The sequence below is a fragment of the Amblyomma mixtum genome, chromosome 6 (assembly GCF_055824585.1).
Source record: "Amblyomma mixtum isolate Tamu chromosome 6, ASM5582458v1, whole genome shotgun sequence".
In the NCBI taxonomy this organism is placed as follows: Eukaryota; Metazoa; Arthropoda; class Arachnida; order Ixodida; family Ixodidae; genus Amblyomma; species Amblyomma mixtum.
Window position 1 is genome coordinate 72,799,938 of NC_143017.1, and position 11,120 is coordinate 72,811,057.

The following is an 11,120-nucleotide window of genomic DNA, read 5'->3' on the forward strand; positions in this document are numbered from 1 at the left end:
TTTACAGGGGTAAGAGAAGAGAAATTGAAGACTTATACAAAAGGAAATTCGCTTTTGATGCAAGTGAAAAAAGCGAGGAACTGAGTGGTTAAAAATTACGGTAGATCAAACCTGGACTAAGGCTAGGAGTGAGGAACAGCACTGAGTGGAAAAAGGCAGGTAGTTGCGGTTTTGGAAATTTCACATTTTCTTCCAGATGTCTACACAAGCTGGTAGGTCGAGAGCACTTCCAAAAAGCACGATAGAGGTGTCGAGCTGACATTGCAAGCTACTCAAAAGGCAAAGGATGTCAGTGCACTCTCGTCTGTTATATATAAACTTTTCCTGGCAGGCTGTTACTTTTGCGCTGCCATGGTGTTCAGAATATAGGCCTAATGTAGCTGTACAGTGCATTGCTGTTCTTCACAGGGGATGCTAGCATACATTAAGCTTCAAACTTTAATTTCAGAAAACCTCCCAATGCTCATCATCTTGGCTGGCGTAATTGGTGGCATCGTACTCGTCGTGACCGTGACGATCTCCATTATCCTCTGCCTGCGAAAGAAGAATATTGTGAAAGGTAATGTGTGGCTGATTTTTACTTTTTGGTGGTTTTCATGTGATGACACATTCAAGTAGATATCGTTTCTGACAACGTCATAGAAGATTTAACTTTATCATGTCGTGGTCCGGTTTTTTAGGTGCAATTTTTTTCTAGTAGAGACTAAGCCTAGTTAATATTTTTATATATCTTGACAAAGTGAGCAACTGCATAAAAAGAGAATTTGAAAGTTAAATAATCACAACTGAGTCGTTTATGATTGTCAATTTTAATCTTACATAGTTATAAGTCCATTTTGAGCATTTCTATGTGGTTAGGTCATTTGGTACCACCTAGGTTGCAGACTTCCATCATCTTTCACCTTTCAAGTGGTTGACCTCATTACACCTTTTCATTGCTACACCTTTCAATCCGCTCATCATTGCATGCCTTCTGTTCTGCAGATGACGACTTCAATTCAGAAAAGAAAGGGAAGCAGTCGGACTCGGCATCGTCTGGGGACTCTGACATCAAGGTTGAGATCCGGACGGCATCATCTTTGTCCAACAATGAACATGACCGCAACTGGGAGGACAATAGTGAATCGGCACGTACACACGATGCTGCAGACATCTACAAGTATGCCAACAGTGCAGCTGATTATGGTGATTCATCTTTTCCTGCCAAATCGGTGAGTTGTGGTTTCAAATCGAATTGTTTGAGCATAGCTCAAAGTGCACAAATTTTTGTGATTATTCAGTAGTACATAGCCATGCACACCAATTGCTTTAAACATGAATCTGTACGACGCATAGACTTCAGTTGTGTTCCCTCAAGTGGGTCTTCCTGCTGGCTATAAAATCAAATTTCAAGCTTCTACAGAATCGCTCAGCATAGTGGAGCCTAAGCCTGCTGAAAAGAAATCATCCCTGCTTGAGTCATTGCACGTTTCCATAACTGAAATCATTATGCTGACGTTAATTTTCCTTTGAAGTGAGATAGTAGCAGGCAGCAAGATGAAGGCAGCTCATGAAGGTTGCTGCTAAAGTGTCATCAGTCAGAAATGCAAATTTTCACTAAAATGCAAACAAACATCTTCATCGCTTCTGGTTTCAAAAAATTAAAGAGAAACTGCAAGGAAGGAAACAAAAAGATCACTCAATGGTCCTCGTTTTCCCGGCTGCCACATGTAATGATCTGTGATTTTCGTTTTGTTTGCATCTTGCAGGAGGCTCAAAATAACAACGGCTACATACCATACGTAGACTACTCGCGCGACTACAACCCACCTCCAGTGGCAGCGGCATCGCTGCAGCTCAATGCGAGCCGTGACAGCGGCCTCTATGGCAGTTCACCGCAGTCGCTCAATGACCTGGGTCAGGGCATCGACCCACGGTTCCGAGCGGGATACGCAAACCCCTACCTACGCACTTCGCAGTCAAACCTACCACCTCCCCAGGGTGTCTATGTCAGCCCAAGGGCCGTGCCATCGGTTGCTGCCAATGCCGTCGGCATGCCTGGTGCTTCGTCCGCAACCCTGCCACAAAACAGGTGGGTTATGTGCCAGCTCTTGTTCATTTCCGCATCCTTAATTGATCAGCCTCTTAATCAAATCTTCTTATTTATACCATGTTACCTTATTTATCTTCCCAAAAAAAAAAATGATTTGTACAAGCTACTACGCTTTTCTGTCAGAGAATTCATACGAATAATTTTTTCGGAGTTTCAGCTACAGAGATTTTGTTGAGCTTATTATTCATTGCACAGCAACTGTACTTGGTCAAATATTTAGAGGAAACCACCAAGGTGGAGTAGATTTGTATTAAGGGAGTAATTACTCATTAATCAGCTTTCCTTTGTAGCCGTATTGCTGCGCTCGGGTGGATATCAATAAGTAATTACTCCCTTATTACAACTGTACTTCTATGATAACATCATAGAAGCCTGCCTAATCGATACAAATCATTTAAAGAGATGCATAATCAACCAAAGCACAAGATGTGCTAGCATTTTGTTGTTGAAATCCAGCAAAAGAATGGTGCTGAAAAAAAAAAGGATTTTTATGTGCCTACAGGCTCATCTCCTATGGAGAAGCATTGTTAGGCTAGAACTAAACACACAGAATGCAGTAATGGCTGAAGCGGTAGCACTGTAATTGAATTTTGAATTGAAGGGCTCCATTTACTGTAAATTTAGTGATAATTGCAGGTCTTTAATTAGTAATGTGCTTAAGCTTAAAGTCAGTGATACCGTCTTATGTGTTATGAATAGCATGGCCCGAGTAACTGAAAACTTCCTTCTTTCTTTTTCTTGAACCAGGTACATCACATCACAACAGAGCCATGTCAAGCCAGGCACACTAGCCACCCATGTATGATGGCAGGAGACCTCAATGTAAATAGGACTTGTTGTGCTCTCCAAGGAACAACCAAGAGTGTTGTGTGCCCCTCGCTGAGGACATTGTGCAGTCAGTGAGTGTGCCTACAGGGAACTCTGGACAGACCCTGGGGGAAAGAAAGGACACGGATGGTGCAAGCCCACAAAAGTGTCATATTTCTGAAGTGACTATGGTGGTGCCACCTCTTGTGCGGTGTTTCAAGTCAGGAACCAAAGAGTTGTTAATAATTGTAACTGTTCATATGAGTAAGTGTGAATCAGTGTGTGTGTGTGTATGCTTGCCCGTCTGTCCATGCATGAAGCTGTCATGTTTCCCTGACTAGAAAGAAAAGCAAGGCAAGGGTAGCCTTATTTATTAACTCAAGTAGTGTGACCTTGCTGTGTTTTAGCATAGTACTTAATTCTCGTGTCCCAGAATGAGAAAAATGTATGTTCCTTCTTTTGCCGAAAGTTTGTGCTCTCATCAGTATTCATGTTCATTGCTAGCAATTTTTCAAGATGCAAATGTTTGTGTGGCTCAGAAGGATGCAGTCTTGTTTGGTTTGAGATTGTAGTTTGCTTGCTTAGTTATGTTTTTGGAATCAAATTCTTTTTATTACTTGCCTTTCAAGTTACAGAACGCGTGGCTCAGCTGCGTTTTTTATTTTCTACATGGCTTCGAAAATGTCATCCCATAAGGGGAGTAGACTTATCTTGCTTTGCGCAATTCAACATGCAATAAAACACGCGGCCTGCAAATAACATGTGCCATATACAGTGATGTGGTTTATTGTGTGGAGTGCACCTTGTGCAGATCCATGAAATACTCAGGCATATTTTACTGCAATGCCATACAAGCAAAAAATATACAGTTATGAATGCAGTGCTACAGAAAAGCTTTCTTTAGGATGCAGCTAATAACATGACAAGATGTACAGTACACACGTTCAGTTTCTTTTTTTTTAAAGGGACACTAAGGAGATATTCATACATCCTTGTTCTTAGTAACAATCGATTCTATGCCACTTTCTCTCTATGCTAATATTTGTCTGGCAGTAGAAAAATACTGGCTTTTTGCCGATAAAATTTCATTTTAAAATTTCCTGCCACTCAATTCAAACTCGTACTGTTTACACTGAAAAGGACTCCATGATCGTTTTGAACTGTAAGGCAGTTATCCTGGCCACCAGGATCCAAGATACAAAATTGTGCCGATGCACGCAGTTCACTTGCGAAATCAGTCAGTGATGACGGCTCCTGTATTTTCATTTTAGGTCTTTTTCTGTCTTATAAAAGCTGCATTTTCAGTAAAAGCAGCATCTTTGTCATTAGAATGACCTAACCTAGTCCTTGGTGCCCCTTTAAGAAAGCCATCATTCAATCCCCGTAAGATATTGCATAAACTGTATTAAAGCCCACATGTCTGTGGCAAAAAAAAACTGCTTCAACACAGTTTGTTGCTGGTTGTAATGTCTGTGCTCAGTTCCGTTAAATATATTCAAGTGGCCTTCTAAACAACTGGTTGGCTGGTGCCAATTGTGGTTGATTTTCCCTCTTGACTGATGTACATAACGTTAATTTCAGTAGAAATACTCGATGAATGCTTCCTCGTCAAATTCTTCCCATTAATGGCAGCATGAATGTGCATGTTGTGTGTCTGATAAAGAAGTAAAAAATCAAGACTTGTCTCTATGCAAGCGTGGTTTCTTAATAAGAGTAATCGCAATCTGCTTGCAAAACCACGATCAGTTTCGATATTGCGGTGCCCTCTGTACAATTCTCAAGCAGTGTGAATGCTTGTGGTGTTTTGTCACGTACCCTGTATTGTGAACCGGACTGCCATACAACCACCACAGGAGACAAATGCTGCTGTGAGTCTAACAAGTCATTAAGCACGCCCGAGAAAGATGACTTTCGGTGCTAAAGAATACCACTTATCTTTCCCAAAATGGTTATTACTGTACAAACAGTGAAACATGCCTCTTTTTTGTTCTTTGCTTCCTTATTCGTGCTCCTCCGGCCGTCTTTGTAGCTCTGAACTCAAGCCTGTATTGTGTGACACTTGGAGAACTGAGCAGCGAAATCATCACTGTACATAAAGGCACACCCCAGCGTTACGACAAATCGCGCTCCAAAGGGCTTCTTGCTCTCCCGTTTCCTCTGTTTGTCTGTTTCTTTCTTCTGTTTAGCATCTGTACAGATATACGCTGACGACAATTTGCTCACTTTATGACGGCAAAACATTGTGCGTGTGCATGTTAATTAAACCTATATGAGAGTTTCAGCGAGATGTGTTGTTATCATTGACCTGCAGTGCCCTTGCAAATGCTGCATACACTACTACGGTCTTTATAAATTGGCTGGCGAGATGACTGCTTCAAGCCAAGTTTGGAATGTACCTCACCAGTGAACCGCAGGTAAAAAAACGATGGCTCAGCAGTTACATTCATCCCTTCCGGCACACAATGTAACGGAAGCTTGAAGAGGGAACAAAACCTGTCCAGAAATACGAGACAGAGTAAACAAATGTACTGACAGAGCGCTAACTATGTCTTGCTCTGTCTCATACTTCCTCGCTAGTCCTCCCCCCCACCCCAAATGACCTTTTACTAAATGGGCGGAGGCAACATCTGTTCTGCAGAAATAACAAGCTGTACGGTGGTTCGCAACTAGTGACCTGTTTCCATGATAAACCATCGTGGATAGTAGCTGCGCAAGTAATTTCTTCAAAAGCTTTCAGTCTGTGCCATATACGTGCTTGCTATAGGCACCATGTACCTGCCTGGTGCCTCCAATGTTTACGCTGCATTCAGCGCCACCAGTGGCCAGTTTTGTGTCCCGAGTGGAATAGCGCCCCATAGGAATACATGTAAACAAAAGTTTTCAGAACAGTTTTATGATTTCACAGTGCTCCTATGATGTCATTCCTCCGTGAAGAAAAGCGAATTGCAGCCACAAACATCTTCTGAAAGAATGAAACCTCATTTCAAAGGCGATGTATTTTTCAAACACCTCGGTATGTGCACGTGGGAGTCTCCGGCTGGAGGTACCGGACAGGAGCACGATGCATAGAAACACTTGTAAATAAAGCATTTCAAATAACTTATTTCACAGTGGAGGCAGGCAGCCATTCGTTAACAGTTGGCGAGTGCTTTGAAGAAGACTGTGACAAAGTATGCTACTTCATTTCCAAGCTACCTTTTTCGATCGTCGAGGTAAATGTGTTGTGAAGTCGGACTTACTCAAGAGGGGCTTAACCGGCTGGTGTTTTTCCGAACCGCACAAGCTTCTCGTCAGAACTAGACAGCCTAGAAAGCTCGTAAATGAAAAGCAGTTGTCAAACTGCATGATAAGCGAACGAAAGCAAGCCTACGGCGCATACGATACCTTCGGCACAGCTCCGGCATCCGCAAGAACCCCTTCGTATGTACACGCAGTAGGGTTTTGGCCAGTCAATGACCGACGAGTTTCTTTCGAGATGGGAACACGAATAAATGTGTCAAGCCTTTTGAATCTGGCTTCGTGCATGACGTGAGCGAACTTGGGGACTGAAAATGGGCATGAATATTCTGACATTATATATTGTTTCACTCCATAGAGCACATGGAACAAGAAAACAGGCATTTACCGTTCTTTTAAGACAACAAGGATCGTATGCGTGAGGTAAGTTATTTTGACGTGACGTCACGGGCGCCATCTTTGGGTACTGTGGCTAACTGTCAACGTTTCTAGATAAAGACAGTTGGGAAACTTCGCCGGCGAGCCAAAGAGCAGAGCGGCCCCACGCGATCGCCGTCTAGGCGGTGGCGCTGCGGTCGCTTTAGGATGAGCGCGTCGTCTGCTACTGCCAGCTTGAGGAGCGTCGGAAGGAGATGGCTCGCGTCCGTTAAAAAAAAAACAACGTATTTAAGGAATATTACCCGCCCGAGGAATATTATCAACATAAACTACGAAGAGGCAAGCGGTACGTCATGTTTCTCTAAACCGCGGAAAGAAGGGCTTCCGGTTTTTTCCGATATTTACCGCCCAAAAGCTCAACCTCGAGCATCCTGCCCTCACGTACCCCAGACGTGGAGCGCACGCGGACTTCGCAATTCGTAGATGAGCGCGGCTAGAAGCAGCCGCCCCCGGCGCAGACTATGCGAGGCGCGAACTAACGTTAATCATTCGCACAGCAAACAGTGACCAAGCGCAGTAAATGGGCGCCGCGGCGGTGAAGAGAAATCGTGGCCTCTGAGATCAAGCGCAGTGTTAAAGTACCGATGCTTTAGCTGGTCACGGAGGCCATGGAAAACAACGCGGTACTCCCACCACCCAAGAGATGGCGCTCGCATCTCTTTGAGATGAAATCGGCGACAGAAAGGGGCCGCATACCCGGAGAGAGTTTTCCAACTGTCTTTATCTAGAAACGTTGCTAACTGTACACCGTACGCGGGAACCGGTTGGCGACGGGCGGGTTTACAGAACGTCGAGACTATCGTTGCGCCTTACGGACCCAGAGATGGCGGACGCTATGACGCCGGCGAAAAATATGCATTACGAATAGATCTTCCCTCTGATGACGAACGAGTTGAATTGAGCATTTTCGCCGTTCTTGCCCAATTTCGCAAAGGAAAGCGGTAAAATTTGGGTCCCCGGTTCGTTCCGAGAAGTGCTGCAGCAGTCAACAACACAGCAGTACGCGTTACTCTTTTTAAGCCTGTTTCATATGCAGGAGAAAACGCTCGCGATTTTTTCCGCTGCGATGCAAAAACCTGTTTCAAGCCGTCACGGTGCATCGAACTTCCAGAGCTATGAGGTTCCAACAGGTTGGAAATTTTTTGCCCGCGACACGCTACTGATTCACTCAGTCGCTGGTACGTGAACCAGCCTTTAGGGTCCATAGGTCCCTGAAAGAAGCTCTATTCAACTAACTCCGCCTTTTCGGAGCTGCGGTCATCATCCCACTCCGCACGACTGTGCCGCCGCTAGAGGCAAGCGCTACTTCGTAGCATGCTCCGGAGTTAGTAATGTTCCTGTATATAGGGACACTATGTAGTTAGATGCACCCGGTGCCTGTACGATGGTTGACTGATTCAATGCAGTTACCAGATGAAAAAACCACAGGAGGCCCCACATTGTCGCATTCCGGGCGTTCATTCCGCCAGCGCGATGTGAGTGCAATGCACGCTTGAAGAGAGTGTCAACAAAATTTTCACAACTCGCACCTTTCTGTATCTTTCTCCGAACGCGGCGACAGTCAACAGGATCACATGACTGCAGACAAGTAGATTAATTTGTATAGCTGGATGAACAGCGACGCATCTAAAAACGATTACACCGGTACTGTATCGTCAATCACAAGACATAAAAGGAGCATAATTAAATGTCGTTATAGTTTTAAAGGTATGGAATATTCTTGATAGAATTTTATGTCACAGTCTCGTAACGTCCCAAGTAGCACACAGTGGGTCCCATATGGGTAAGTGGGGCTGGGGCAACCGCTAAAGCATCTACGTCGGCCCTCTGTCGGGAATAAGTGGGGCCAGCCCTAATTTGGCTTGCCCTGTTGATTCTGCATGGATCCCCTATCGATGTTGCTAGGGCCACCTCATGCCACATTCTTACATCTAGCCCACATAGGTCCCTTGTCGCGTACTTGAGGGCAGATGAAACATCAATGTGGGCTCTATGCTCGATAAACCTCTGTAAGCCCAAATGGAGCTGCCCATACGAAGCCGCTGTAGGTCCCACATAGGCCGTGGCAAGGCTGGGAAATGGGTGTGCCCAACTTCTGCCCACATCGCTAACGTGTAGGGTACATGAGGGCAGATGCAACTTCAATGTGGGTTCAATGCTGGAAAGACCTCTGCTAGTCTAATGGGGGTGCCCACACGAACCCGCTGTAGGTCCCACATAGGCTGTGGCGGGCCTGGAAAACAGGGGCGCCCAAATGCGGCTCACATCGGTCCTTTGTAGAGCACTTAGGGCAGAGGGAACGTCAATGTGGGCTCTATGCTGAAAAAAACTCTGCTAGCATAAATGGGGCTGCCCATACGAAACCGCTGTAGGTCGCACATAGCCCGTGGTGGGGCTGGTAGAAGGGTGCACTCACATGATCCCCGCATTGGTCACTTGTAGTGTACTTAAGCGTAAATGGAACATACATGTGGGCTCTGTACGGGAAACAATTCGTGAAGCCTAGTTGAGGCTCCTCAAACAAAACCGATGGGTCTCTCATAGCGGTTCCGGGTCTCGAAAGCGCGCGTGCCCATAAGCTGCCCACATCGATCGGACCGTTCTCGGGGTCTTTTGGGTAGATTTATTTATTTATTTATTTATTTATTTATTTATTTATTTATTTATTTATTTATGAAACATAAATGCGGATGCTATGTGAGAAAAAACGTGTGTAGCCCAAATGGGACAGCTGATTCATTGCCACAAGCGGTCCTACATCGGCTACAGCGAGGCCTAACCCAACCATGTCGCTCTATCGTGTTATGCATGGATTTTTTTCAATTCACTATTAAGCGCACTCATAGCTTACTCTTATAGATAATTTGTCATACAATTCTCAGCTTCTTTACTCGATTACTTCAAATTGCATGTTTTGAGCTCTGGCACTCAACTAAACTTTGCAAAATAATCGAACCATGCAAAGGAATGACTGCGCAATTGCCAGGATGCACTGGGCTACCGAGACTCGAAACGTGAAACTTCATTACAGGTCTAAACACCAATATGGGCTGTCCGCACTACGCTCATAAATAAGGTGCGTCGCCTGCACAAAGTGCAACACCGGGGCATTGTGGGGAGCCCAAATAGGTCATTTGCCCCCGTGTTCACAAGGAAAATTTTAGTCGGTTGCTTCGGTCAGCTTTACATTGAAAAAATTAGTGCATGGTATTATGCCTTGAGGGTACAATTGGGGCGTTTCGGGTGGGTCTACCCCTAAAGAATTATCCTACATCGACCTCTTATGACGACCTTTAGACAATTGGGCTTGCCTCTTTAGAACCCGCATCGGTGCCATACTTATTTCGGAGGGGCTGAGATGAAAGCCTGACGTTCGCCCTCAGGGGCTACCCACATCTCATCAAAATATGACCGTTGCGGAAGCTCGGTGGGGTACTGACATCAATAAATGCAGGCCGAATGTGGGCAGCCCCACATCGGCCCCAAGTGGAACGTTTTAGGGTGTACTTGGGCAGTCCACTGAAGGCCGACTGGGCCCCGCGTTGCAAGCCCCACATTGGCCCCACCGCGGCCCACATGGGCAGCGCACAACCTACATGGGGCCTCACTTCATAGTCCACTTCGTGCTACATGGGGCCAAAACAGATCCCTGGAAACCTACTGAACAGGTCTGGCAAACTCGAAGGCGGAAAGGCGGTGCGCGAACAATAAATATTATAATCCTGGACGGAATTGGCAGTATGTGTAATAAATGAAATATATGCCATTAGGGGTGAGCGCATGATTAGTGGCCTTAAGGAATCTGCCAGCTGGCGAAGCCTCGTTCGGGAGAGAGAGAACGAGAGAGGCAAACGAGAAACAAGAGAGGTTCTGCGCATCTATCTAAAGGCGCATTTGGTGCAGTACGACAGGAGCGATGCGACGTTCAAACAAGTGTTTATTATGAAATTAAACCCTGGACAGGTGAAAGAAAGAAAAGGTGGGTACATACAAACGCCTCGTACAAAGAGAAATAATTCGGGATGACGGTGGTGGTGGTGGTGAAAAACTTTAATCAAAGAGAGCTTGAGGGTTAAAAAAAAAAAATAACCCTGCTGCATGGTCGGTATCCTTAGTCCGGGACACCGCATGACGAGGCCCCGTCTCGCGCCCGCTTGACCAGAGCCCTTTGGGACTCCAGTGTGGAGCAGTTGAGGAGGGCAGTCTCCCATGCCTCTCGGGTGGGGGTGGGGGAGGGGGGAAGGTGAGGATTCTGAGTACATGCCCACACCATGTGAAAGATATCGCAGATCTCTCCACAGTGCGGGCAGCGCCCATCTGTGTTCGGATCGAAGTGTTTTGCTATTGCAGGACAGAGAAGGGTTCCTGTCTGCAGGCGCCGCAGAGTTCGCTCCTCCGCCTTACTCAGCCCCTTGGCAAGTGCCGGGTAGAGACGGTGGCTGTCGCAATAATAAATTAGGATTTCGCGGAACCGCAGAAGCGGTTTATGAGCTTCTGAGCCATGAGAGCTAGGATGAGGAGCCCGGTGTGTGAGCGCTCGGGCGGC

General features: G+C 45.7%; 1 protein-coding gene across 2 annotated transcripts in view; it reads left to right on the forward strand.

The window, feature by feature from the left end:
* Positions 1–5,180, forward strand: part of LOC149339356 (irregular chiasm C-roughest protein-like) — a 358,742-nt gene extending 353,562 nt beyond the window's left edge. For both annotated transcript variants that reach the window (XM_089548107.1, XM_089548108.1), the window contains 4 exons: positions 449–559; positions 985–1,211; positions 1,749–2,071; positions 2,840–5,180. In XM_089548107.1, the coding sequence (XP_089404233.1) occupies positions 449–559; positions 985–1,211; positions 1,749–2,071; positions 2,840–2,897 (719 nt within the window). In that variant the 3' untranslated portion in view covers positions 2,898–5,180. The remainder of the gene's footprint in view (positions 1–448; positions 560–984; positions 1,212–1,748; positions 2,072–2,839) is intronic.
* Positions 5,181–11,120: the final 5,940 nt, after the last annotated feature.